This window comes from Arvicola amphibius, chromosome 3, assembly GCF_903992535.2.
Source record: "Arvicola amphibius chromosome 3, mArvAmp1.2, whole genome shotgun sequence".
Taxonomy (NCBI): Eukaryota; Metazoa; Chordata; class Mammalia; order Rodentia; family Cricetidae; genus Arvicola; species Arvicola amphibius.
In genome coordinates this window covers 175217719-175244856 of record NC_052049.1, presented here as the reverse complement: position 1 = coordinate 175244856, position 27138 = coordinate 175217719, and the positions used below count along the sequence as shown (strand labels likewise).

Below are 27138 nucleotides of genomic sequence, written 5' to 3'. Positions count from 1 at the left end.
TCAGGAGTGACCTTCGCTTCTGGGAATTCTGTTGAATGTGGAAATGGAAGGCCATGGCTAAGACGACTTCCCTCTCAGTCCTCAGCCCCCTCATGCCAACTCCATGGTTCTGCGCCCTCCAAATACCCACCTGGACCTCCACAGCCTAGTGGCTGCCTAGGTCTTGGTGTTTAGGAAACCACCTATGTAGAGACTACATGAAGTGTCCTTAATTTAGACAATACCACAAATCTCCCCATCCAGGGAGTTTGTTTCTCTAAACTGAGTCTACAGACAAAGAGCTACTGTGTAGCTTGAACTGTGCCTCATCTCATCAAGGAGATGTGAGATGGAACGGAAACTCAAGTGACTCCGAAGCCCGAGTCCCCACTCAGTCTTCTGGCACTTGTGCAGCTGCCAAGGCTCTCAGTCTGCAGGGGCCTGGGTGGGTTGTCTCTGCCTCACCCTTCCCTTTCAGCATCCTGCTAGAGCTCCGGTCCCCTAAGCCCCTGCTTCCTACCTCCTCTGTCCTCCCAGCGTTGGGCCCTGCTCAGTTCTCCTGGTCCCCTGCCCTATCCGCAGAGGCCTACTTCCCTGCCAGTCATCTCTCCTCCAGAGCTTGACCTGGCAGTTTCTCCTTGACTGACAACTCTCCTATTGTCTTCTTAGACCTGGCAACTCCCCCGGGGGCCCTGCTTACTCTGGGTCTGGTAATGCTCTTTCCTGCTCCCCATTCCTTCGTGGATTCCTGTGTGTCCAGCCACTTCTGGGTGTCTCTGGCATCCTCAACCCCACAGATGCCTTGTGGGCACTTGAGTTGTACTGTGCCTAACCCCACAGCGCCCACAGGTGGGAGCAGTCTCATGCCATGGAATACAATAATGAGCGAATGACTCATTCTCAGTTTGGCACAATATGCCACCATTCCTTATGACCTCTTAGGCACAGCCATTTGAACAAAGATTCCTCTCGTTGCCTCATGCAAATGCCAGGTTATTTCGTACTTTGATGCCCTGACTCCTCCTGCCTGCCCCCTCCACTAGTTCCAGTCTTTAGCAGCACTTTTCTGGGATGTGTAAGCAAGTTCCAGCTAGCCCTGTTCCCATCTTCTGCTAGAATTGTCCCTAATATGGCCTCCTGGCTGTGCTGAGCCTGGAGTGGCCCGTATCTATGGGCTAACTCCCAATTCATTCTATGGTGGAACTCAGGGGTGGGTACATGGGGCAGCTGCTCTAAGCTGACAAGAGTGTGAACAGGTGTCTGGGCCATGCTTACTCTGAATCTGGTGACAACTCCGAGATGCTGTGGGATGTGGCTGAGCGAGGTGTGGAAGGCCCAAGTGCAGAGGCTGTGGCAGAAGGCGTGGCAGTGGTGTGAGGGCCCGAGGGCGTGCTTGAGGACTGCACCGAAGACAGGGCTGAGGAGTTGAAGGAGGCAAGGATAGAGGAGAGGATGTCGAGTTGCTCCGTAGAGGGGCCATGGCTAGGGCCGCTGGCCGGGTCCTCCCTGGCTCTGAGAAGCTGTGGGGCTGGTCCAAGGGCCTCTCGTGAGGGATGCCGACTAGGCACCTGGTCCAGCTGCTCCCGAGAGTTCGAGATCCTAGACAGAGAGTCCAGGGGCCGAGATGGCAAGAGGGGGTCCCTTGAGAGTTGCCGCTGTGGAGTCAGGAGAAGAGGTGGGTGCTGTGGGTCAAGGTCCCGGTTGCGGCGGGGTGGGGGCAGTGTGTTCAACCATTCTCGGGGTGCCCCTAAGTCCAGTGGATCCCGTGACCCAAAGCGTCCAGCCATAGTTCCAGGGTAGTCCCGGGGTGGCTGCCTCCGTGGTAGGGTGCTGACCCGATCTCTGGGCTCTAGGCGGCTTGATGCAGCATCCAGGTGTTCCTGGGAGCCTGGCCGGCTCAGGGGACGCAAAACAGGGGCAGGAACTGGAACTTCCTCTAGTCTCTCCCGGCTCAGCTGCCGCCTTAGCAGTAAGTCCAGCTGCTCTCGGGAAGAGTAGCGACTGGCTGGCTGTGAAAGACTACCTGTGCCCCCGCCTGCATAGATGCGACCATAGGAGGCAGCTGGCACAGCACGGTGGCCCAAGGTAGCTGCACGGCACCAGGACAGCTCAGGAGTGCCTCGAGTCTTGGGCACCAGTGGGTACTGCAACCTATTCTTTAGGATGCCTGTGAAAGAATTGGGGACAGATTGTGTACCAAAGAGTAGGCAGGGATCTAGCCAAGGAAGTGCCTGTTCCTGGAATCTTGTAGCAGAAGTGAGAGGAAACTCCAGAGGTCCTACACAGACAGTGGAACAAGGGTCAGAGTAGGAGATAGGAATCTTGTGGGTCAAGCTAGGGCAGTCACTGTGCAGGGTCAGGGCAGACTTCCAAGTCAGAAGCGGGATAACCCTAAGTCCTGGAAATACAGGCCTGGGTCAAAAGGATAGGAATTCCCTGGGCTGGAGCAGAAGCAGTCTCCAGTGTTCCTGTGATGCAAGACCAAGGACAAAACCCTCTTGTGCTGATGCAAGGACAACCTCCGGGACGCTACAGCCAGTGTGAGAGACAAAGACCTAGTCCAGAGCAGTAGCTCTGGACTCCAAGGCTCACAACTTCTATGGTTTTGCAAAGTGAGTGGGAATGGAGAAGCAGAGGGAAGATGGCTTCTGAGGATGCAGGAATACAAGCCAGGATATGGAGGGAGCAGGGACTCCATGCATCAGGCAGTCTCTGGGGACCATGAAGCAGGTTGAGGAGCAGAAGCCTGTCAGAGTAGAGCAAGATGACCTCCCCACTTGGGACCAGAAAGCTCAATTCTCATCAAGTCTGGGCCCAAGCAGCCTTCATGACTCCTACAGCGAGGCCAAAGGGTTAGGAAAAGGCCTACCTTTCCTCTGCCGCTGGGCCCGGCCCAGGGAGGTTTCATCTCCACTCGTCAAGGCCAGATCTGGCTGGTTGTTATTGGCTGCATCTTTGTTGGTGTCTAGTCCAAGGCGCCTCTCAGAGCCCCAGGCCTGCAGAGCGCACGGTGCTGCTGCCTCACACTCTCCCAGGGCTGGCCAGTAGGACAGGAGGTCATTGCCGTCCATATCTGTGAAGCCAGAGCAGGTTATAGGAGCCTCAGGCTTTCACTCCAGTGTTTTCTAAGACCTGTGAACCAGACTCTGTGACCCCTGGACCTAATGACTCTTCAAGCCCTGACTGTCCTCACTGAGAAATAGGAACGGGAAAGATGGAGAGATGGCTCAGCAAGTGAAGGCACTTCGCTGCCAAGCTTGTTAGCCAGGACCATATGGAAGAGAGAACTGACTACCACAAGTCGTCCTGTGACCTTCACCCGAGGATGGTTGGCATACACACCTACTCACACACATACAAAGTAAAAGCATTTTTTAAAAGGGATAGGAACAGGAGAGTGTCCCTTTTCAGATCAGTGGAGCCCCTGAAGGAAGGTTTACTGCGGAGCCTTCCTTCTCAGCGAGAAGGGTGTAGATGAGATGGAAGTTAGCCTTCATCCTTAGCTACAAGGATACACATGAGATGGAAGTTTGGTGGCTGAGGTTAGGAGGATCAAGATAAACCCCAAACCACAGGGATGCTAGGCAGCTGAGGGGACAAGTTACTCTATAACATCTCTGGCCTCAATACCATTGCCCAGGTTGTTCCTGGGTCCCCAAGCACTCCTAGAAATCTGGATGGGAACGGCACATAGGGTCCCAGTGGGTCGGGCTCAGGAATCGTAAGGAGATGGTAAGGTCTTTACATCACATCTCGGTGAATCATGGGAGTCCCTTGATCACCCATAGAATCAGCAAGTTTCTGTCACCTTTGGGGTGGGCAAGGAGCCTCTCACTCTGGGCTGCCCTGCGGAGTGGACGTTGGAAACGCCCTCGCGTCCGGCCATTGTCCTCACTTTCTGAAGAGGGGATGGATAGACTCCTCTCCTCCTCCAAGGATAGGTCACTGTCAGAGTCAGAGTCCGCACCTGGGGCGAAGGTCAGGAGGAAAGTGAAGCAGCAGGGGACTTGAGAAGGAAAGGTCTCTAGCTGAGGGTCTGGAGGTGGGCAAGCAAGGCAGCAAGGAGATTAAGGTGGGGGCTGGATGGAGCTGGGAGGGAACATAAGGACTTGAATTAATCAAGGGTGAACTAGACAAGCAAGGATGGGTGGGTGCCTTCTGGGGCAGTGACCTGAGAGGAGCTTGCCCCACCCAGTTAGCCACTGCCCCCAGTTTGGGGTAGAAGAAGACAGATCTATGCCCCTCCTCCCTGACCCAGGGCTCCAACTCCACCAGCATCTCGATGGAACATAGCCACATCCAGGTCAGTGGGGCCAGCGTGAGCCTGGAGGCTGTGCTCAATGTGGTCAGCGGTTGAGCCATGTCGAACCAGAACATTGTCCCTGGAAATACAGAATCCTCCATCAGAGAAGACTGTGACAAGGTGCTTTGGAAGCTGGGGAGCCTTTGAGTACATGGCCTGCGGCATGTGGAATGGCCGAGGAAGCCTTTGAGTGCATGGCCTGCTGCATGTGGAATGGCCGAGGGTGCCTTTGAGTGCATGGCCTGCTGCATGTGGAATGGCCGAGGGTGCCTTTGAGTGCATGGCCTGCTGCATGTGGAATGGCCGAGGGTGGCTTTGAGTGCATGGCCTGCTGCATGTGGAATGGCCAGGGATACCTCTAGGACTAATTATCAGAAGACACCTGGCAGGGCTGCTGCAGAGTTCCAGGTGGTCACCCTCCCCAGGATCTGATAAGGTCAACCTTTGGTGACATGGAACTAGACTAAGCCATATATGGTCACTCACCTGAGGTAGCTGCGGCCCCGTTGGCTGTCCTGGTCCTGGGCCCTGCCGGAGCGGGCACTGCTCACGGAAGAGACGGTAGAGGCACCCAGAGTGATGCGGATAAGGCCACTCTCCTCAAAGAGGGCTGTGTTGTTATAGACTCCAGACCCCTGAGGGACAAGGGTGTGAGCTAGTTCTGAAGAAGCCTCAGATCCAGGCATCATAGGGTTCCCATCTCCACCTTCAGCCCTAGCAGTCTCTCACCGTCCCGGGTGCTGGCCTTGTCTCCTCAGGAGCTGCCTTCTTGCCTAGACAGGCCGGGGTCCAAGCAGCCCGAGCATCGGCATTCAGGACACAGAAGAGCAGCAGGACAGCCAGGCCCTGTGGGTCAGTGAAGGTCAGTGAAGGTCACTGAGAGATCAGAAGACAGAAGCTTAGAATACAGCCGACAGGGCATCAATCAGGGGCCAATAAAAGTCTCTGTGGGTCGGCGATCTGTGAGTATCGGCGTGTGTGGGTACAGGCTAGGGTTGAGTCAGTGGTCCAAGGGTGAGGATCAGAGAGAAGGTGAGGGAAAATCTCAAGACTCATAATGAGAAGGCCAAATGGCAGGAGGGGCTGAAGTCAATGCTAGTGTGGTTAGCAAGGGGTCAGAAGCTGCAGTGTTGGCGAAGGGCAGCCCAGGATCAGCTCTCAGCCTGATCTCAGTGACTACTTGGGTATCAGTTATAGGCCTGGGGTCAGTAGCCAGGGTCAGTGTCTGGTTTAGGATAAGCATAGTCATTCAGCCAGAATGAGCTCCGGGCTGGGCCTGGTGGCAATGCCACACCTAGGGGCTAGGCTGCTGAAACCCCATCCGGGTCTAGGATGGGAGAGGTGCACCAGAGGTACCTGAAGGCCACAGAGTCCAGCATGGAGGTAGTGAAAGGCCAGTACGCTGTGGTTGACTGCCAGGAGGCCAAAGAGCCAGGAGGCACTGACCAGCAGGAGGAGCAGAAAGGAGCTGCGCAGGGTCCTGCTGTAAGGACATGGGAGGACACAGGAGGACACGCCAGGGTCAAGCAGGGCTTATGTAGGGGACACAGGAGGACAGACAGGGTACATCAAGAAAACACTTCACACAAGAACACGGAAGTCTCAGGAGGATACTAAAGAAGACAGGCAGTCACACAAAGAACCGGGAGAGCATTCAGGAAACCCTGAGAGCTTGTGGGAAAGACAATGGAGTCAGGGAGCCATGAGAGACAACAGGAGATAGGCAGACACGTAACGGGGGTAAAGTGAAGCATTCAGGTCGTGGAGGAGTCCTGGACACCCAAGGGACTGGGAGACAACAGAGCGAAAGTCCGTGTGAGGCCAGAGAGGGAGCACAGGCCAAGGCAGGAAGGACTTCCCTTCATGCAGAATTTGGAGCCCAACCTCCACCAGAGCCCACCCAGGAGGAGTCTGCCATTTTGAGGACCCCTACTTCCCTCAACTAGCCAACTCACAGCACAGAGGTCTTCTTGGCCTCCCTCTGCCCTGTGGAGCAGGATGTGCGGGCAGCGAGGAGAAACATGGTCCCATTCATCTACACCCACAGTCAGGGGGAGCGGGGAGAGAGAGACAGAGACAGTAAGATACAGAAAGAGACCAAGACCATAAGCCTGAGCATGGAGAGAGAGAAAATGAGAGGGGAAGGGAGAGTATGACTCAGAATGAGACAGAAACGCTCAAAAGCCACACAAGAGTCAGAGATGGAAAGGGAAGCTGAGTGGGGTCGTGACAGCGACATAGAGAGAAATGGAGACAGCACGAGAAATAGCCAAGTCTTTGACGCAACTGATCCCCCATTTCCATGCCAGCTGAGTGGGAGTTCACTGTGACCAGGCACGAGACAGAAGCGGTCCAGGATGCCTGCACCCCACCACCTGCCACTCCATCACTTGCTCCAAGTCTCCTCCCTCCTTTTTTTTTTTTTTTTTTTTTTTTTGGTTTTTCGAGACAGGGTTTCCCTGTAGTTTCTAGAGCCTGTCCTGGAACTAGCTCTTGTAGACCAGGCTGGCCTCGAACTCAGAGATCCGCCTGCCTCTGCCTCCCGAGTGCTGGGATTAAAGGCGTGCGCCACCACTGCCCGGCTCCTCCCTCCTTCCTGAAAATGAAGCACACAGTGGCACCAAGAGCTGGACACTCACCACAATGACAAGGACGATAGGGCCAGCGAAACTCCAGATAAGAGGTTCATGGATGGAGATCCAGCAGAAGTCAGGGTTCCCATAGCCCTCCGGGTCTAGTCCAACAGCCAGGCCTTTGGAAAGAGAAGAGTTAGAACCAAGGAGGTGTAGTCTAAATTCTGACCCCTAGTATGTGAAGGACACGGGATAAATGCAATCAGGATCCTCCCTGGTAGGTGACATGGGGGGAAATAGCCTAGGGTCAGACCATGTGATAGGCGGAGGTTGGAGATCATAGGCCTGTGGGTAAGACCTCACCTAACAACACGGCAGGGACGCCCCATCCCAAAGCATGGTAGAAGCGCATGGCACCACGATCCACATTTCGAGGCTCAACCTGCATCCGATAAAGGTGTAGGCCCTGCACCAGGAGCCACGCGAAGGTGCTGAGGAAGAAGTAGTGCAGGAGGATGGCGACGGCGGTGCACAGCAGCTGAGGGCGGGGCCAAGAGACCGCTGTCAGGACCTCTCCTGCCCACCACATCTCTGACCCACCCCAGGCATCTGTTTTCCACTTACAATCCTAACAACAGCATTTAATTCCAGCCAGTGTCCTGCCCCAAACCAGAACCTCAACTTGGGCATGCCTGATCTTAGCTCCTAAGCTTTGGGAAAGGTGGAGTCACTGGACACATTCCCCTGGTCCTGGCCCTGACCCTGCACCTGGTTGTGGGTCCTGTGGATTCCCAGCAGAAAGAGGAGCTCTGCTACTCCCAGGGCAGCTGCCACGTTGGCGTGGATCCCACGCACATTGGACTTGAGGCTGCGCAGGCTCAGCAGGACAGCTGCGGTCAGGACTAGTGCAGTTACAGACACGGCCACGACCACGTGCGTGAACACCGCCAGCAGCTCCAGGTCTCCCTCTAGCCGCTGTGGAGTTAAGGATGGTCACTGGAATGCTGGGTAGAGAGCTTCCTGCCCTTTTGACTTCCCGCTTCTTTGGGTCTTTGAACGCAACTCTACCTCACGGGGAGAGGCATCCATAAGGACTCCAAAAGTGCCTGTCCGGCTACAGCGACACCGTGCATGGGATCCATTCCTGTGCACCAGCTCGCAGTCCCTTGCCGTCCACATCCCATGCTGGTCTGCCCTGTACCCAGAGGAGAGTTAGTTAGATCTACCTTTCCATCCAGATGTGTTTTGTTGCAGGCAGAAATTTGTGAGATGGTGGGGGATGGAGAGGGTGCCTGGAGCTGGGGAACAGCATTCCTCATGGGCCTAATGGCATAGAGGCATAGATTGGTGCCTGGGGGACAGACTGGGGCACCTCCCAGAGGTTAATAGGGACAAAAGATTTCCAGAGTGGGGTCCTCACGGGCCAGGTGGGTCCCACTGCACACAGATCGCCTTGCTCCGATTCGCTGTCTGTAGTAGGCGGAACTCAAGGTTGATTGGGGACACCAGAACACCTCTTAGGAAGTTGCGTCCATGGAAAACAGCCACGCTGACCACCGGGGAGTTCATAACAGGGTTCTGGGGGAGCCTGAGGAGACACCCAGCTGGTCTTGGACACTGTTGAACAGAGACTGACTACCCACCTCTCCACCAAACCACTTGCCACGACTGACCAGGATCTGGGTACCTGCAGAGCACACGCTGGTTCTAAGAACACCATCCAGCCTCTGTTGGGCTGCCAGGGGCTTCAGACTCACTGCCTAGACTGAGCTGAGGTCTGAACAGCTCCGGACTGTCCTGTGACTGTCCTGTGACTGTCATCCTCAAACCCTCCCTTCTTCCACCCTCCCATCTCTGTCTGACTTCCCCAAACAATGTGTCTCTATCAGCCAGTCTGGATCATGTACCCTTCCTGTGTGTGTGTGTGTGTGTGTGTGTGTGTGTGTGACAGACAATCCCCATATATGTCTCTGTCTGTCGCCCCTGCACCTCTGCTGCTCTTTATAACCGAAGAAAATTCACACGGAACTCAGTTCAGGCAGGCTCCCTGGAGCTGTGCACAGGGTCATCTCTGTTTACCTGTGGACCTGCTCATCTGCCCATTGAGGAAAGGAATGCTGGGTGGGGTAGAAGCTCACAAAAAGCTCAGGTTAAGGGGACAAGGAGCAGCTCTATGCCTGGTACCTGGCGCCCCTGCGCTCAGCCTGGAACTGTGCAGGAAGAAGCCCTCCCAAGGTGCGGTACACAAGGAGAATGACAATGGAGATCCCAGGCTCAGGCTCAGGCTCCGGAGGGGCTGTTGGGGAGACCACACTTGAGGCTGTAGTGTTTTCTGTGTTGCTGCTTGTGGGCAGAGCTGCCAAAGGAAAGGAAGGAGCCACCATGACTTCTTTCCATGAGCACCCACAGACCTAACCCTGAACCCAGCCCAGCATCCAGGCACAAAGATCCCTTCTACACAAATCCAGAAACTGGGGAGCAGAGGATGCAGGAGCCACGAGAGGAACATGGGAAAGGCAGTGAGGCGGTAAGATGAAGATATGGTGGTGGCCCTGGGAAGGTCTCACACAGCAGCCACGAGGTCGGGGAGGTCTGACAAGGAAAGAACTGGCGAGGAGGTGACATGCTATCAGGCTTTGGGAGGCAATAAGGTGACAGGACCTGGCTCAGGAGTCACAGAAAGGGTTCCTACCTTCAGATGGGGATGGCTGTGGGGACTGGGAAGGCAACAGCACATGTGTATGGGGATCCCAGGCATCCTGGCCCCGGAAAAGGTTGCTGTGGTAGCGGGGGTAACGATGAGCTCCCTGAGCTGAACTAGGATGCTCCATGCGGTCAATGCTGAGCACTGCCCAAGAAAAAGATGGGTAACATCTGTCTAGGACCTCCTTCCCACGCCCAGGGTTACAGTCCCACCTCTGCCCATGCTACACTGGAGCTTCACACGCTGCATTTTCCTTTGTATAAGGGCAGGGGTTGGAGGAGGACTAGGCACGGCAGAGCACCAGCCCCACAGCTCCCCCTCTACCACTCACTGATATTGGGTGTGACTAGTCCAACAGGGTTCAGATATGTCAGCTCCATATTCCTCGCAAGTGTGGCTGCATATTCCTCCAGATGCCGCACTAGCCCTGCGCTTCCTGGGGAGCCCCCAGGGGCTCGCTGCCCCAGGGCTGCCCACAAGTCTCCTGTCTCTGGAGCAAGCAGTGCAGAACCGGCCCACAGCAGATTCTAGAAGGATGGAGATGGAGCTGGACTCACCCAGATAGTAAGGGTGTACAAAGGCTAGACATGAGGGGTCTAGCCGGGTATTACTGGGACCTAAGAGGCAAGAGGGCAGGATTGAAGTGGACAGGGCAGAGGGAAATTGTAGGACCTTCGCTTTCCCAGAGGTCAGGAGGGGTATAAACTGGGGGTACAGGGTTAGGAGACTAGAGAGGAGGAACTATGGAGCTGGGTCAGGGCCATGGAATAGGGAATACAGATAGAGCACAGCCCACCTCATTGAAGTGGGCATCTTGAGTGGCTGTCAGCCCAAAGCCCTGCTGATGGCTCTCAAAAGCCAGCAAGTAGGCCAGCAAGCGGGCAGTAACTCGGACATCTTGGCTAAAGTAGTGGTCAATCTGGCCGGTCACCTCCCGTAGCCGCTGAGCCAGCTTCTTGGCCTCCACGGTATCCAGTGCTGTCTTGTTCAGCTCCAGGCCATCCAGCTGCCAGGACAAAAATGGCGGTGGTTTTTCTGTGCTCCTGTAGGCATTTCTCAAAAGCCTTACAGGGAGAAAGGCTTTGACAGATGAAAGGGCAACTAGGAAATGCCCAAGAGGTCAAGGGCTGAGATCTATATTGGGCCCGCCACAGGCCCGAAGGGCTTGGGTGCAGGGCACTAGTTGGGCAGAGTCTCACCAGCAGACTGAGTTCCCGGAAGGCAGGTGAGGTACAGTTGAACAGGTCAGGCTCCAGCCAACCCTGGTCCTCATCACACAGCCGCACCGCAGTACCTGGGGGCAGGCAAGCCCTGGTCAGGCCTGGAGCCTGGGTACTTTTGCTGGGAGGTGGCCACAGCACCCTCTTCTATCCCATAAGGAGCCTTGAAGTATGGGCCAGAGTGATAAATATTTATGACTAGGTGCCTAGATGCTGCAGCCTAAGCCCAGGTGGCTTCCAATAGCTTGTTGCTCAGTTCTCCCAAGGATTCTGAGAATCATTCTTACCACTAACCACATGATGAAAAGTCTAAGGATGTACTGTAGACACACACACACACACACACACTACTCACTCATACAGGCCAAAATTCATACACATGCCACCAATACTCAGCTACACACACAGATGTTTGAACAAGCACACATACACACATAAACACACACACGACACTGCTCTCTTGTATACTCACAAGCATGCTGACACAGACAAGATCACCCAGGAGTATCATATGACCCGAGTGAGGTGGGGGAGGGTGCTCACACAAGTTTGAACTACCATAATGGAGACTCTATTCCCATTGCCTTCCCTTGTCTATGCAGTTGGGATAGAAGCTGAATAAGTTGTGTCCACCAGCAAGAGACCCTAACTTAAATTCAGAACCCCATCCCTTCAAGACAGACTCAGACACATGCACAGGCACAGAAAGGACACACGTGAGCATGCACACACAATCTCTGTCTAGCCACTGCAGAGACCTCAAGCAGCAGGGAGGGTTCTGGGAGGCCCTCAGGCAGCAAGGAGAAGCTGGTGGGTGACTCTGACCAATAGAAGGAACCCTACAAGGACCTCAGGAAGTAGGGAAGCGTATGCAAGAACTTAGGGCATGGAAAAGGATCTGAAGGATCCCCAGGTGATGGGGAGGGATCCTTGAGGACCTTGGGCACCGGAGAAGGTCCCTAGGGTCCTCAGATCACAGGTAGGGGTCTCCAGGAGGACAGGAGTAGGTTTTAGAGAGCTCAGGCAGCAGGGAGGGGTCTGCAAGGACCTTAAGCAGCAGGGGGGGGGTCTGCAAAAGCTCTGGCAGTGGGAGGGGGCAGCGCACCTGAGCAAACACGTACCCCTTACCTGTACCCCGCAATCCTGCCCAGAAGCCAAGAGAAACAGATGGAGGCTTAATGAGAGTATAGGAAGGGAGCCAGAGCCCCTAAGAAGTATAAGGAGCCCACATGTATTTCCACCCTACTCCCATCTCTTTACAGAGATAAGGCAAGACCACCCAACTTGGTGAAAGAGGCAGCTCTAACAATCAGAAAACAGACCTGCCCCACCCTCGGCAACAATGCTGACCACCACATACTCACCCAAGGCCCCCCGGGGACAGGGTACTGTGGCCAAAACACCAAACTTAGTCTGGGGCCACCACACACCAGATCTCAGGGACTTGGGGCAGGCATCATAGAGTACTAGGGAGAAAGGGAGTGTTGAGCCTGGTGGTCAGGTTCCAAGGCAAGTAACACCATACCTATGGCTGTTCCACCACTCCCATGCCCAGGCCCAGAGTCTACCTCTCCCCTGCTGGCTTCTAAAGAGCTGGCCTATTAAAGTCTATGACAAGTCAGCCAAGCATGCTTAGTAAATATAGGGCTCCCAGTGTAACTGGTCTCAGGAGCAGCTTCCCAGAGCCCACCGCCTCCAGATGCCAGCAGTACCACTGGTCCCTCAGCATGCTGGAGCCAGTCCTCGACAGATGGACTTGCTTACCTCGGCAGCCACTGGCTGTCACCTCTGCAAAGGGGCTGTCACAGCTGTTACACTGCCGGCCAAGGGCTCCTGGACGGCAGGGGCACTGCCCGCTGTGGGGTGCACATGAGCGCGAGGTGGAGCCCACAGGGTAGCAGTCACAAGGGAGGCATGAGTCACTGCCCCTTGGTCGGTAGTAGAACTCCTGTGTAGGGGTGGGTCAGGGGCCTGAGATCAGAGGTTAGGCTTCAGGGAAGGCTTTTAGGGGAAAGGTTGGGGGATGAGTGGAATCAAGGGCAAAAGTTTTAAAAAAATCTCAGAAGAGCTCATAGGCTAGAAAGACTTGCCTCAGATGAGACAAGGAAGGGTTTAGAAGTCAAGCATGAGAGGTGGCAACTAGATTGTAGGACACAGATTAAGAAGTTGGGACCCAAGTCAGGTGGCAGAGGTCAGCAAATTGGACAAGAATTATAAGTAGCGTCCACGGGGAAGTTAAAGGTCAGGGGTCAGAGTCTAAGCAAACCTTGCAGTGGCACTGCCCGTTTGTCTTGTTGCAGTTCGGGTCAAAGCCCTTGTGAACATCACAGTTGCAGGGACCACACGTTGGGCTTCCCCACCAGCCCCGAGGGCATTGCTGGTCCATCCTGGGAATGAGATGAGATAAAGTGCATCCGTGATATTTCAGTGACCCTGATTGCTCCCACAAGGTCTTTCTACCATCTTAGTCCCAAGCCTCTCACCTGTGTTCACAGTGCTGACCAAAGTAGCCATTTGGACAGTCACAGATATAGCCGTGGGGGGTTCCTTGAAGGTGCCGGCATGATCCCTGGTTTTGACAAGGGTTCAAGAGGCAGGCATCCACACAACCTGGGCCATAGTAACCTGCAGGTTGGGTCAGGAAGATCAGAACACTGGTCAAAGAACATAGAAAGAGACAGGGTTCTACCCTCTCAGTTCCTGTCTGCCTTAGGCCCTCTAGTTCCTGAGCCTTCTCCATGGCTCCTGGTTCCTTCTCCAACTCTCTCAACGCCCACCTGGCCAGCAGGTGCAGGAAAAGGTCTGCCAGAGGTCTTTGCAGTTAGCATGGGGTGGACAGGGCCCAGATGCACAGGCGTCGGTCACAGCACAGCCAGGTTCCACATTTACTCTGTGGCTGGGAGGTGGCAGGGCTGAGGACCCAACGGGTGTAAAGCCAATCCAGACCCCCTATAGACACAGAGAGAAAATGGCGAGACTCATGTCAAGGCAGTCCTATGGAACCAGCCACACAGTCTGACGATCCATAACATGCAGCCTTCCTCTGTCCCTTCCACAAAACTCAAGGCCTCCCTAAATATCCCCATCCAGCCCCCAACAAGGATTCCTCGTTGTGCTGTTTCTGCCATGTCTTCCAGATGATCCTTGATTATCTAGGCTAGACTCATACTTCCACCAGAGGAGAAAGGTTTGATCTCTGATCTCTCTGGGTCATCTAGCCCCCCTCCCAGGTCAACATGGATTTAAATGCTACTGTTTGGTCCCTAGTGACCCCTATCATAGTCTCATGCTGATCCTCACCTGGATACAGCCAACCAGACCCTGTGGACCCTCCTCCTTACTGCTGGGGGGCAGGCCTCCCACATGGAGCTGCTTTACTCTCAGGCCCTGCAGCTCACCCCCCACAGCCATGGTGTCCTAGAAAGAGGGGACAGTCAGCACGGAGGGAAGGGGCACCTAGTAAACCCTTGTCATGTCCCAGAGTCAGAACAGCTTCTTCTAGTCCTGTATGACCATGCTTTGACCCCTGTATCAGAAGAATGGTTTGGAAATGAGTCATTCCTAAGTGTGAGTCTCTGTGGCAAGGGTGACAGCTAACACAAAAGCTCCAGTTAAGAGCTGACTCGGGGCTGGCTGCTCTGCCAGAGCATCTGGGTTTGATGCCCAGCACCTGCAAAAAAGCTCACAGCAATGGTTCTGATAGTCTCCTGTGGCCTCCCTGGGCACCAGACATATATATGGTGCACATACATACATGGAGGCAAATACTCATACACATAACATAAAGAAAGAAAGAAAGAAAGAAAGAGAGAAAGAAAGAAAGAAAGAAAGGAAGGAAGGAAGGAAGAAAGAGAAAGAAAGAAAGAAAGGAAGGAAGGAAGAAGGAGAAAGAAAGAAAGAAAGAAAGAAAGAAAGAAAGAAAGAAAGAAAGAAAGAAAGAGTTAAGCTCAGACAGGCTCCTCCCTCCTGGACCAACCTTGTAATTCTATGATCTTATTTTTTGAGCATATATATGAGTATATAGTGTGATTACGTGTATACACATATTCGTATGTGTATGGGTCAATGATATGTGTAGATGTATTTGTACATTATACATGTGGAAGCCTGAAGTTGACACCAGATGTCTTCCTTGACCACTCCCCACTTCATTAACTGAGCCGGCTAACCCCAGAGCTCATCAGTTCTGGCTAGTCTAGTGAGCCAGCTTACTCAGGGGATCTTCCGTCTGCCTCCTGAGTACTGGGAATACCGGCAGCTGCTATGCCTGCCCTGTGTTTACATAGGTTCTGGGACTGGAACGTAAGTCCCTACAGTTGCCTAAGCAGGTGCTTTATCCTTTGAGCCATCTCCCCATCCCTGAAATTCCAGTATTTTGGCTTGGAGTAGGTAGAGATTAGGGAAGACAACAGAAGGGGCTTTCAGGAATCAGGCAAAGTCAAAGTCCTAACTACAGAGGTACCACAAGATCAAGCCGGAAATCTAGGGAGCCTACTTGACTCAAGAGGGGTTGCCTAACAGAACAACGCAGCTGGTGGAGTAGGATCAAAGCAAAGGGCTGGGAGAACATCAGGTATGGTGGTTATTGGAGTGGAAAGGAGCTGTACAAGAGGTGGAGGTCACACAAGTTAAGTCTGGTTGGAAAGCTGAGAACAGACTACCCTGGGTTCAGAGGTCAGACCTGGAAGAGGTTGAAGTCCAGTGAAACCATAAAGACGTGATGGCCCCTTCGGCCACCTGGCTCCTCCTGCATCTCCAGCCGAAGATCATGCCACCGGCCATCACTGACTGTCGTGTGGTCCAACAGGAGGTAGGCGGCATGGCCTGAGGCCCTACTTAGTGTCACAGACAGCAACCCCTGATCCAGCTGTGAGTAGAAACACATAGCCCCAGGGTTAGATTAGAATGAGGCCAGGAGGTGAGGTCAGGGGGTGTAGTGGTCAGGAATATGCATTAGAACCTATACCCAATGCAGAGGACACTGTTCGGGGATATGGTGGTGTTGACATGGGTTGAGGCAAAGGGCAGAGCCAGGGGTCATGGGTTGGTAGAGTTATAAGAAAGAGCTATGTGTGTATGCCCCGAACATGCAGAGAACATTATGATAGGGAAGAGTCCACGTGCAAGGTTCAGAGCAGAGTCCAGGGTGTTAAGACATCTGACAGAGAACCATGCTATATGTTCAAACCCAGTTAGGGAGCACGGGCGATTAGCAGAGGGGGAAGAGTGAAGGACTGGAAAGACAGACGTACCTGGCAGAGGAGCACGCTATGTGGCCCAAGCTGTACTTGCATCAGGACCCCTTTTGTTGCCCGTGTTCGAAATGCTAGTCCCAGGTACCAGGGCACAGACACAGTCATGTCATTTCCAAAGTCCCAACGCAGAGTGCCGTTGCCATGGAAACGGTAGGGATGGGCCATTGCTGAGGACAGAAGAGAAGTAGGCTACAGATCCTGTCCCAAGCACGGGCCTCACTTACCCTGCAAGGGTCCTCCTGCCCCATGATGCCCACTCACTGAGACGACAGTCTTTGCCACCAAAGCCCACAGGACAGTCACAGCTGAAGCCACCCCAGCGCTCTGAGCAGAAGCCATTGTTCTTACAGGGGCCTGAGGCACAGAAGTGCAACTTAGCCTGACAGCCTGGAGAGAAAAGGACGAGGAAGATGTGAGAAGGCTGGGTGAGGACTTGACTGCTGGCCAGGATGCTAAGCCCAGGGGCTGAAAGTGCACGATTTCATCCTCCCATTAAGGACATAGTAAGTGTAAGTAAGGCCCTACAGGCCGGATATAGTGTGGCTCTTGCCATGCAGTATTGGATTGGGGTCCGATGTGGAGCCATCCCATGCAACCCTCCACCTCCTCCTCATGATGGAGAAAGGGACATGAATGGGGACACGTAGCTTTTGGGCCTACCTGCCATAGTGCCATTGTTTGCAACGAAGGCTGCCATGTCCATTCGGCGGCCATCAATGTGCAAGTCTCGCATGCAGCCAATGAAGTCCTTGTGGGATACGGGGAAGTTCTCGGGAAGGTTGGGGACACCCCCCAAGAGCAGAGGGCCCGTCAGGTCCAGGGACCTGGGGGTCAGGAGTCTGGGTCATTGGTGGGTCTGGAGCCAGAGCAGGGTTGCTCCTGGGGGCTACTGGAAATAGGGGATAGGACTAAGGGAAGGGGGATTAGCCGGAGAAGATAAGACCAGGATGAACAAAGAGTTAAGAATGCAATTGTGAGGACGTAAAGAAGACCACGAGGGGCAGATGGTCGGGGAAAAGTGGGCTACTTTGGTTTGAAGACAATGATAAGGAAGGAGGCATTTGGGTGGCTGGGGTGGGGGATGGAGAAGAGGGATTGAGGGGTGACATCAGCAGGGGCTATTTATGAGATTAGTGGACTAGAGGCAATTTAGAGGCATTAGAGACTTAAGGTTTGTAGAGATTTTCGAGGACGGAATGCCTAGGGACTTTTTCTGAGGACTGTGTGGAAGCCAGAAGCAAGGGTAGAAACTGGGACTGGGGCTAGACTGAGTAGGCTTCCAGCGTCTTTGTTCTGCTGGTCTGGGAAAAGGACAAGGAGTCTGGCAGACTATGTGAAGGGCTAAGGTGGGCTCTGGTCGGCGAAGAACAAGAGGACCAGGGGTTGGGGGCCTCACTTCTTGGAGCTTGTTTGCACACCAGCAGCTGCACATGCGTAGTTGCCAATCTCAGCACCAAACTGCAGAGCCACAGCCACATTGCAGTCATCCACACTCAACACAGCCACCTTGTCCTTCGAAGGGCCCTGAGCACCCCCTAGGGCATCTGTCCGGGGCTAAAGACCAGGCACACCAATCAACAATGCTCCTATGGTAACTCCTGAGGTGAACTCAGAATCCTGACTCCCCCACACTGCCCATTCATACAATGCCAGAGGAGGTGCCCACCTTGTTGTAGTATCTCAGATGCACGGTATGCCACTGTCCATCACTCAGGCCTCCTGGAACTGTGGGGCTCACCACTGTATTGGATTCACCTGTGAGGAATCCATTATGCATGTGGCATGTTGTCTGGAGTTCCTGAGTGGCCCCATCCCAGCACATTTACATAAATACAGGTACTCAAAGGGTCACGCTGAATAACTGGATCACCATATCCCCTGGTGACCACACTGGCTGGACTACAGAGTCCTTGAACACATAGGAGAAACACAGACTTCCTGGAGAGACGGACCTTCCCTGAGGGAGTGGCCACAGAGCCGGGGCCTCATTGTTATCTGTTTGGCACTGAAGAGTGTGCTCAGGGGTTCAGTTAAGGACACCTGAGGGGACACACGCATTGACTCTGCCAGCCATCCCTGGAACACATGCACCACCACTCACTGTCACAAAAATCCACGGGAGCACCCACCCGTGGAATATGTAAGCCGCACTTGGCCAGCCACAAGCTCTAGAGCCAGAAAGTCATGCTTCTCATTTAGGCGTCCGTTGTAGAAGAGTAGCCCGCTGGGCTGCACTGTTGCAAACCTGGGGGAGATGGACCGGGACCATTAGGAGCAGACAGCTCACACCCTCAGTTTGAAAACCAGCTCAAGCTGAGCCGAAAACAGAGCGTGGGAGATGCCAGAGCATCCCAGCAGAGGTCACGCAAGAGGGCGGTGTCCAGGAAGGACCACAGGACTGGGCAGTCAGCAATATGGCTCAGAGTCACATAGGTATGGACAGAGGAGAGACGTGCAGTGACACGGGGCGGGCACCTACGAGAGGGACAGTGTGAGGTGGAAGCGCTGCCGCAGGCCTCGGAACATGACGAACGAACTGGGAGGGAAGGAGCGTGCGGCCACCTCACAGCGCGGGCCCTCGAAAGCGCCGCCCGCGGGGCACTGGCAGCGAAAGCCGCCATTGGGCGCGTTGGTACAGGTGCCCCCGTTGCGGCAGACGCCTGGCACGCAGCGTCCAGCTTCGGTGTCCAGCTCGCAGTCTTCGCCTGCAGGGCAGCACGGGTCAGAGGACCACTCCCTGCCCACGCCCCGCCCACGCTCTCGGAGGCTGGAGCCTCAAGGCCAAGCCCCTCGGCCTTTGACTGGTTGAGCTGCCTGTTGACACGCCCTCAAATGGTAGACCCGCCCACAGCCTTGTCGCTCCGCCCCTGACCCCTGCCCTCCAGCGCCCGTAGCCTAGGATTTCTAGTTCTCTCCCAGCTTTGGGCTTTCTGGGCTCAGCCGCTCTGCTTACAGGACCCAGTAGCCTTAGAAAGGATGCCCGGTGCTCACTCGCACTCCGTAGTCCTGCCGCTAAACGTCGCCAGGGCTTCATCCGGCGCTGTACCCGACTTACCGGTGAAGCGCGGGCGGCACACACAGGTGTAGCCTCCCTCGCGCCGCGCACACGCGCCGCCATTGCGACACGGGTTCGAGTAGCAGAGGTCGAGCTCAGTCTCGCAGAAATCTCCCGTGAAGCCAGGCGGGCAGCGGCAGCGCAGGCCGGCGATGGGCTGGATGGGTCGGAAGAGCGTGGAAGCCGAGGCCAGGAAGGGCGCGGAGGAGTCAAAGCGAAGCACTGACACACATTTCATGTAGTTCTCGCAGGGCTCGCGCAAGCACACGTTGTCATCAAAGGGCAGCACGTCGAGCAGCGAGCGGGCAGCCAAGGCGGCGCGGCGCACGTACAGCTGCTCCTGCAGCTCCTCGGAGCTGAACCAGGGCCCTGCAGCGCCTGCCCCAGCCCCACGAGGGGCCAGAGCCGAGAAGCTCACGTTAAGCACGGTGCCCCCCACGTCCGTGTCGTTCTGGATGTTGAAGATGAAAACATCCTCGGTAGGGGTTGCGAGCACTGCAGCCACGCCTTCAAGAAAATGGCCCAGCAGCGGTGATAGGAAGCGCTCTTGCCACATGTTCTCCAGGCGCACAGTCAAGCTGTTGGCCAGCAACTCCTCCGTGATGATGACCACACGCAGCACACACTGTGCAGTAACACTATGCAGGCCATCTGCAGATAGGGGCAAGGACAGTGATCAGTTTCGGGTCAGTAGCTGCCTCTCCCTGGGACACAAGAGGTCTGGGGCCAGTGATTACCTAGACCTATGAGTCAATAGACTGACCCCTAACAAGGTACAAGTCTAGGTTTGGTAATCACTGTGTCTCCCAGAATCAAAGTAACAACTGGCTGCTGCTTCCTACTCCAGCATCCCCAACACGGGGAGAGGCTTGAGTCAGTAATTTATCCAGCTCAGATCTGGCCCTTAGCACCAGGGAGCTCCACCAGCCCTGCCACCACAATTCCCAATGAGTCAGTATTCTACTAACACACAAGAAGTTCTGTAAGTGTTCAGTAATTCATATTCCTAGTCATTGAGATCGATAGGCTACCCCCACTAAGGATAGGAAGAGAAAAAGCCAGGACCATTGGCCATCCATTTCCAGTTTCCCATCTTCCCCCATTGAAGCAGAAACAGCAAAACACTCCCTGCAGGAAACAATGGGGGAGGCAAAGGCCAGGTGTGTGGTGGCGCAGGCCTTTAATCCCAGCATATGGGAGACAGAGGCAGGGGCAGGCAGATACCTGTGAGTTTGAGACCAACCTGATCTACATGGTGAGTTCAAGTCAGTGCTACATAGTGAGACCCTGTCTCACAAAACAAAACACAAACAAAACAAAACAAAACAAAACAAAAAATCCCAGCACATGGGAGGCAGAGGCAGGCAGATCTTAGGTTCAAGACTAGCCTGGTCTACATAGTGAGTTCCAGGACAGCCATGGCTACACAGAGAAACCCTGTCTTGTAAAAACAAAAACAAAACAAAAGAAAGAATAAGTTCCAGGACAAGGCTATCTCTTGCCAGCCAACTGCTCCCACAAGGCACTAGATGAGGTTCTGGACCAGCGAACACTCAGTGCAGTTCTCCAGAACGCTGGATCAGCAAGCTCCATGGACCTTGATGTATAGCCACACTGTATCCCCCTCAAACCACCTAAGACTCTCATCCTGGGTTCTGTGATTTCAGTGTCCATCCTGAGAGGAAAGTCGGGTACTTATCTGCTTTGTTCATCTCAGATCCAGCACGTGTTGGGTGGTCTATAAAGACCGGCTGTAGAGAGCTGAGCAAGAACGTGTTGGGTGGTCCATAAAGACCGGCTGTAGAGAGAACTGAAAGAAAATGAAGACCTCGCCTCCTCTGACAGTGCCAGGAGACCTAGTGCCAGAGCCGAGACAGAAAAGATTCTCCAAGCCTCTGGCACTTCTAGACAGTGATACTTCAAGGGTCTTTCCACCTGGTCCCTTCTATGAGGGAAGGGTTCGTGAAAGTCCAGGGAAATGAAAGCTATTGGATCGCTGAACATTTTCCAAAAGGAAAGGTTCTCAGCCTTTGGATAGTAGCATGGACCCATTCCCTGCCTGAGGCTGTCAAAGTTAGCTGCTCTTCCTGATCACTGAAGTAAGTGAGGGGAGACTAGACCCAAAGTAACCCTTATCTAAATTTGGGCATGAAATGAATGAACTTTTTGGATTTTCCTAGGAACACAAGAGCATCACAAAGAACCCCTTTCCTTCCTTCTTTAAAGAGAGAAGAGCAAGCCAGGCGGTGGTGGTGCATGCCTTTAATCCCAGCACTCAGGAGGCAGAGGCTGGCAGATCTCTGTGAGTTCAAGACCAGCCTGGTCTACAAGATCTAGTTCCAGGACAGGCTCCAAAGCTACAAAGAAACCCTGTCTTGAAAAAAAAAACAATAAATAAATAAATAAATAAATTTTAAAAGGAGAGAGGAGCAATTCTTATATGAACAGCTACTTATAGTTCTTACATGCCCTAGAATCTTAAGGATTCTGTAGACTGTCCAAGAACCTAAGTGGAACTGAAGTCTATGGGGATCTTACTGGGTACAGGAAGCCACCACTTTAGAGATTCTGGTTTGAGCCCCAACAAGTTAAGATCATTAGGTCACATCCCTCACCTGTTACAGTTACCAGCATGGAGGCCACTAGTGGGCGGTTGTTGTCTAACTTCCGGCTGAGTCGAAGCTCCCCACTGGTCTGGTTGACCACCAGCAGCTGCAGCTCATTGCCCCTCTCAAAGGAGTAAAAGAGGTGGTCAGAGACATCCGGGTCATAAGCTGGAATGCGCCCAATGATGCCTGAAGGGAAGGTGTCAGAACGGTTGGATACGTAGTTGTTGAAGAGAATCTGGAAGTTGCTGAGCACAGGACTGTTGTCGTTCTGGTCAACCAGACGCACATGGACAGTGGCCCGGCTGACCAGAGGAGCAGATGTGGCCTGTACCACAATCACATACTCCTGGCGAGCCTCATAATCCAGGTCTATGAGTGCTGTCAGCTCTCCAGAGAAGATGTCCATTTGGAACAGCTCGGGGATGTTCCCTTCCACAATCTGGTACATGATGTGGGCATTGGGACCTTCATCGGGGTCCACTGCAGTGATCTGAGCCACCACTGAGCCTACAATGCTGTTCTCCTTCACCCTCACTTCAAACTCCTCCGCCGGGAAGACAGGGGCATTGTCATTCACATCTTGTACAGTCACCTGGATGCTGACTGGAGTCCGAAGTGGGGGCACACCACGGTCCACAGCATAAGCAGTCAGCTCATACACTGGCACTGCTTCCCGGTCCAGTCGCCTCACAGTCCTGACAATGCCAGAGGTAGGCTCAATGGTAAAATCTCCATCTCCATCTTCCCCATTCTGGAAAGTATATTGGACCCGGCCATTGGCATGAGCATCCCGGTCAGTGGCTGAGATCTGCAGAACACTAGTGAAGGGTGGAGCATCTTCAGAGACCAAGCCTGTATAGTGGGAGGCCACAAACTGAGGAGCGTTGTCATTTACATCGTTGACCATTACCTCTACATATGTGGTATCTGCTTTCTGTGGGATGCCATTATCCCGAGCAGTAATGGCCAATGTGTATGTCACTTGGTCCTCATAGTCCAGTGGAGCTTGTAGCGTAATGGCCCCTGAGTCTGCATCAATTCGGAACTGGGGCAGGTTGTCTTCCAAAAGATAAGTGATGCGAGCATTTTCACCCACATCATCATCAGAAGCACTGATGACCACCACAGTGCTACCCACTGGTCGGTCTTCGTTCATGCTCACGGAGTAATGAGCACTTTGAAAGACAGGCCTATGTGTGTTGGCATCCGTGATGTTGATATGTACATAGCAGTGATCATGAAGGGCACGGTCAGATGCGGTAAGCACCAGCTTGAAGTAGCGCTCCTGCTTGTAATCCAGCGGCAGAGCCAGTGTCACCAAGCCCACACCACCTTGGGTGCTGATGGCAAATCGGTTCCGAGTGTTGCCACCTGTGATTTGGTAGCTGATGGCACTGTTGGCATCTCGGTCCACTGCGGTCACACTGACCACACTGGTGCCCACAGCTGCATCCTCATTGAGCCGAAGATGGTATTCTTTCATGGTGAACTCTGGCCGATTGTCATTGACATCCAACACAGTTACTGTGACACTGGCTGAAGCAGAGAGTGGGGGTGACCCATGGTCTCGTGCCTCTACGCCAAAGAAGTAATGTTCCACAGACTCACGATCTAGGGGACCACTCACAGAGACCCAGCCAGTGGCACTGTTTATCACAAAGGGTGTGTCTGGTGCCACACCAGTTAAAGAATACTCCAACCTGGAGTTCTCCCCGTGATCTGCATCCACTGCCTGAATGTGAATGACTGAGTGACCCAGGGGTGCATTTTCCAGAACAGAGACCTGAAATGGTGTGCTGACAAAGATAGGTGTATGGTCGTTGATGTCTACCACCTGGATGCTTGCCAGGCCTGTGTTGTTGGACAAAGGTGGCCTCCCTGCATCTTGTGCCCGGATACGCAACGCGTACTCTCTCTCTGCCTCAAAGTCCAGAGGTGCCACAACCTGGATCTCACCCGTGAGACTGTCGATGGCAAAATGGCCACGGCTGTTGCCGCTGATGATGTTATAGTGCACCAAACCATTGGCGTCCTTGTCCTGGTCTGTGGCCGTGACACGTAGCACCACTGTATGAGGGCGCACATCTTCACGCACCTGTGCCACATAGCGCTTCTCGCTGAACTGAGGCGCGTTATCATTCTCATCCAGCACAGTTATGTGCACTCGAACGGTGGCTGAACGTGGCCCCGGCTCCTGGCCCTGGTCACTAGCTTCTACCACCAACTCGTAGCTTTCCATGTGTTCCCTGTCCACGCGGCCACTGGTGCTGATAAGGCCCGAACGTGGATCAATCTCAAAGGCTGCGGCTGCCTCCTTGCGTGCAGCTGGCGACCCTACGAAGCGGTAGCGCAGGTTGGCATTAGGTGGCGCATCGCCGTCGGTAGCACGCAACTGCAGGATGGGATATCCTTCTTCCACATTCTCACGAAGTGTTTCCCGATACTGGGCTTGCTCAAACACTGGCGCGTGATCATTGCGGTCAGCTACTGTCACCGCCACCATGGTGGTGGCTGAGAGGCGCGGTGAGCCGTGGTCCTGTGCGGTCACTCGAAGGTAGTGGCGTTCCATACTCTCACGGTCCAGAGCGGCCGCTGTGCGGATGAGGCCACTCTGAGGATCAATGCTGAAAAGCTCCAGCGAGCGGCTGTTCATGAGCGCCGCCAGCGAGTAGACGAGACGCCCCGCCTCGCCTGGGTCCGGGTCCTGCGCCACGACGCGCAGCACCGCTGTGCCCGCTGCCTCATTTTCAGGTACCAGTGTCTGGTAGTTGTATTGAGGAAACTGCGGGTGGCGGTTTGCGGCACGCCGGGACCGACCCTGGTTATTGGAAGGTATATGCGTGGCTTCAGAACCTGTTTGGAACCCTGGAGGGCGCGGCCCAGGGCGCTGAAAGAGGAAACGGCGGCGGAAAGGACCGCGGGAGCGCATGCGCTCGGGAGCCGGCTCGGGAGCTGTCCGGGGCTCGCGTGGTGCTGAATCTGGCGTAAGAACTGTCCTCACAGCACGTGGTGCTGAATTCTCCCCTGGGTCAGATCCCAGAGAGCCGGGGAGGCAGTTCCGCCGAAGGGGTACCCTCTCCGTCCGAGAAGTCGCGGATCTCTCACCCTGACCCTTGCGTCCTGGCGCCCACAGTTTCCCACAGCAGCGAGAGGTTTCCGCTCTCTTGCGAAAGGCTCTCCTAGCATTGCGCTGGAAGGACACTGACCTGGAGCCATCAGGCTGAGCCAGAAGGTCCGAAGAGTGGGGAGGGATGTTCCCCAGATCTGGATTCCCTGGGGACAGAGCTTCGAGCGGCAGGCTACCTCTTCGTAAAGGCCCTGTCCGCCCACAAGAGGAGATCTCTGGATGCCAACATAACAGATATCCTGGACCCTGACCAGCATCTTGCTCCCCACTACCCAATGCCTGGACCACCAGCTCCGCGTTTGGTTGCTCATGGGTCCCTCGTTCGTTCCGGGTGCTTTGCCTACCTACTCGAAGCCTCATGAAGACAGGTTCCCTGACTCCCAGGCCAGACTCTCCATCCTCCCAGACGCCGGGAGACTCGGGACAAAGAGCTACGGCTCCACTGCCGATCTGCGCTCTTGGCCCAGTAGCAGTAGCTACCCCTGGGTCCCAGCCCTGGTCCCCACCGCCCCCCAGCTCCTCTCGGCTAAAAGGGAACAAAGAGAGGAGAAGGAGCAGTAGTATCGGGGTCGACGGTCCCCGGAGACCCCACCATAGAGGCCGCCTCGCCATCACCCCCCGCCTCCCGGCACGGCCTCCGCCGCCCCCCGCCCGGGTCCGGGCCTTGGGCCCGCCCCGCCGCTCTGGCCCCCTCCTGGGCCCCTGCCGCCGCCCTGGCCCTCCGCCCCTCGGCCTGTCGCTCCGCGCCGCCACTGCTCTCGGGGCACCATCTACTCCGCGGCCAGAGCCCCTTTGGCATACAGCCCCGGCTTTTGCTGCCCCCACCACAGCATCCCCGACGCTGCTGCCGCCTCCCGACGCTCCAACATGGCTCCCGGCTGCTCGGATGGTTTGCTCCACCTCCGCCCCGATGCCCCAAAGCCGGTGGTACAACCCGTTGCGCATGGCAGTTCTGGCTATGGAAGGCACTGCCGCCATCTTTATTGAGGACAGAAGTGCTGCCCACGGTGCTGAAAGGAGCGGGGAGTTTCTCCGCGGCTCCGCTACCGCCCTCCCTCTCCTGCTAATGCGCTGTTCATTCTTGGTTTCCTAGCCTTTCTTTAGACTGAGAATCTCATCTCCCTTCCGGAGCACTAGGTCCGAACCCTAACGCCTTTTGCTTTTAAAATGTGTTTTCATAATGTTCTGAGTATTCGCACCGCTCTGGGCAGAGTTACCATGTAGAATCCTGTGACAGGGACGATAATGACCAGACACAGGCCCGGGTCACTAGCATTTCAAACAATAGCGTAAACTATTTATTAACAAGTTTAACTTATGAAACGTCGCAAATATCTCCTTGTTTGCCCCTACAGAGCAGGATCTGAAAACGACCCTCCTGAGGCAGGAGGATAAGCCAGCTCTTCTCTGCCTCGACAGTCGCTAGCAATCGCCCAGACTTGGGGCTCCTGCGCTAGACAGCGCATCTCTCCAAACTAAGGTTCTTTCCAGGGTTCTGGGATGCCACGTGGAACCCAGGGTTGCACCACAGCGGTGGGCCCAGCTTCCTCAGATCCCCGCCCCTCGCCTGCGACAACTGCGTCCTTTAACCCCTTGAAGAGCCTGACAGAAAAACTCAATTCTCCCTAGCCCTGGTTCAATCTAGCCTTCCGTCCTACTCCTGGCACGCGCGCATCTCAACTGACCAATAGCTGGATGTGGCGCAATAGACGTCACAGAATTAGCGGGTACAGGCGGTGCATTCCAATCAGAGAGTCATTGTTTCTATTGGCACAATGGGAGACCCCGCCCCTCTCGGAGGACTCCATTGTATGAAGGAGGAAGGAGGGCCTAGAGGGTTCCAAGATAGACAGCAGAAATAATCCAAAAGGCGTGCTACACCGGTCGGCCTCCAAACGATGCATCGGTAATGAGCTGCAAAGCCAGGTGAGGAGCACTCTGGCATTCTGACACCGAGACAGAAGTTAGGCCCGGGACCCCAGAACGCTACACTGGGTGCGGCTCCCCTGGCTGAGTGGTTACGGCTTCAAATAGTCCAAGAACTCCTGGCCAAGACCTCTGGCCCGCCCCCAGATGGTAGCTATGACATCACCAGCAACCAATCAACGCATTCTCCTGCTTCTCAGTTTCTTTGCTTCCGGGAGGCCGGTCTCACGCGGGTTGTACCCCATGTGGCTGCTAATGTCTGGCGCAAGGGCTTCAGTCTATAGGAGCTATTCAGGGACAGAGTTCCGTGTCAGGTGACAGGGTCGGTGCGGCGGAGTATCTGCAGCGGACTAAAGGATTGCGGTTCCCGACTAGAAGAGAGAGGAG

At 54.7% G+C, this 27138-nt stretch overlaps 1 protein-coding gene across 4 annotated transcripts; it reads right to left on the bottom strand.

The window, feature by feature from the left end:
* Celsr3 (cadherin EGF LAG seven-pass G-type receptor 3) lies at positions 1-25437 on the bottom strand. 4 transcript variants are annotated; one of them, XM_038321858.1, is made up of 36 exons: positions 21705-25437; positions 19090-19740; positions 18514-18739; positions 18164-18279; positions 17701-17789; positions 17431-17588; positions 16695-16858; positions 16296-16421; positions 16032-16201; positions 15461-15646; positions 14080-14196; positions 13557-13728; positions 13263-13404; positions 13046-13166; positions 12544-12727; positions 12144-12245; positions 11908-11922; positions 10759-10853; positions 10356-10565; positions 9891-10086; positions 9548-9703; positions 9040-9211; positions 8276-8443; positions 7924-8050; positions 7624-7830; positions 7219-7393; positions 6922-7034; positions 6238-6317; positions 5639-5765; positions 5012-5128; positions 4769-4917; positions 4252-4361; positions 3788-3946; positions 2849-3052; positions 1255-2146; positions 1-28 (listed from the first exon to the last, which is right to left on the bottom strand). In XM_038321858.1, the coding sequence occupies exons 1-36, from the start codon at positions 25435-25437 to the stop codon at positions 1-3; spliced, it is 9957 nt and encodes a 3318-aa protein (XP_038177786.1). The 4 variants fall into 4 exon arrangements, with proteins under 4 accessions (XP_038177786.1, XP_038177787.1, XP_038177785.1 ...); XM_038321859.1 differs by having other exon boundaries at positions 5639-5762; XM_038321857.1 differs by lacking the exon at positions 11908-11922 and having other exon boundaries at positions 5639-5762.
* Positions 25438-27138: the final 1701 nt, after the last annotated feature.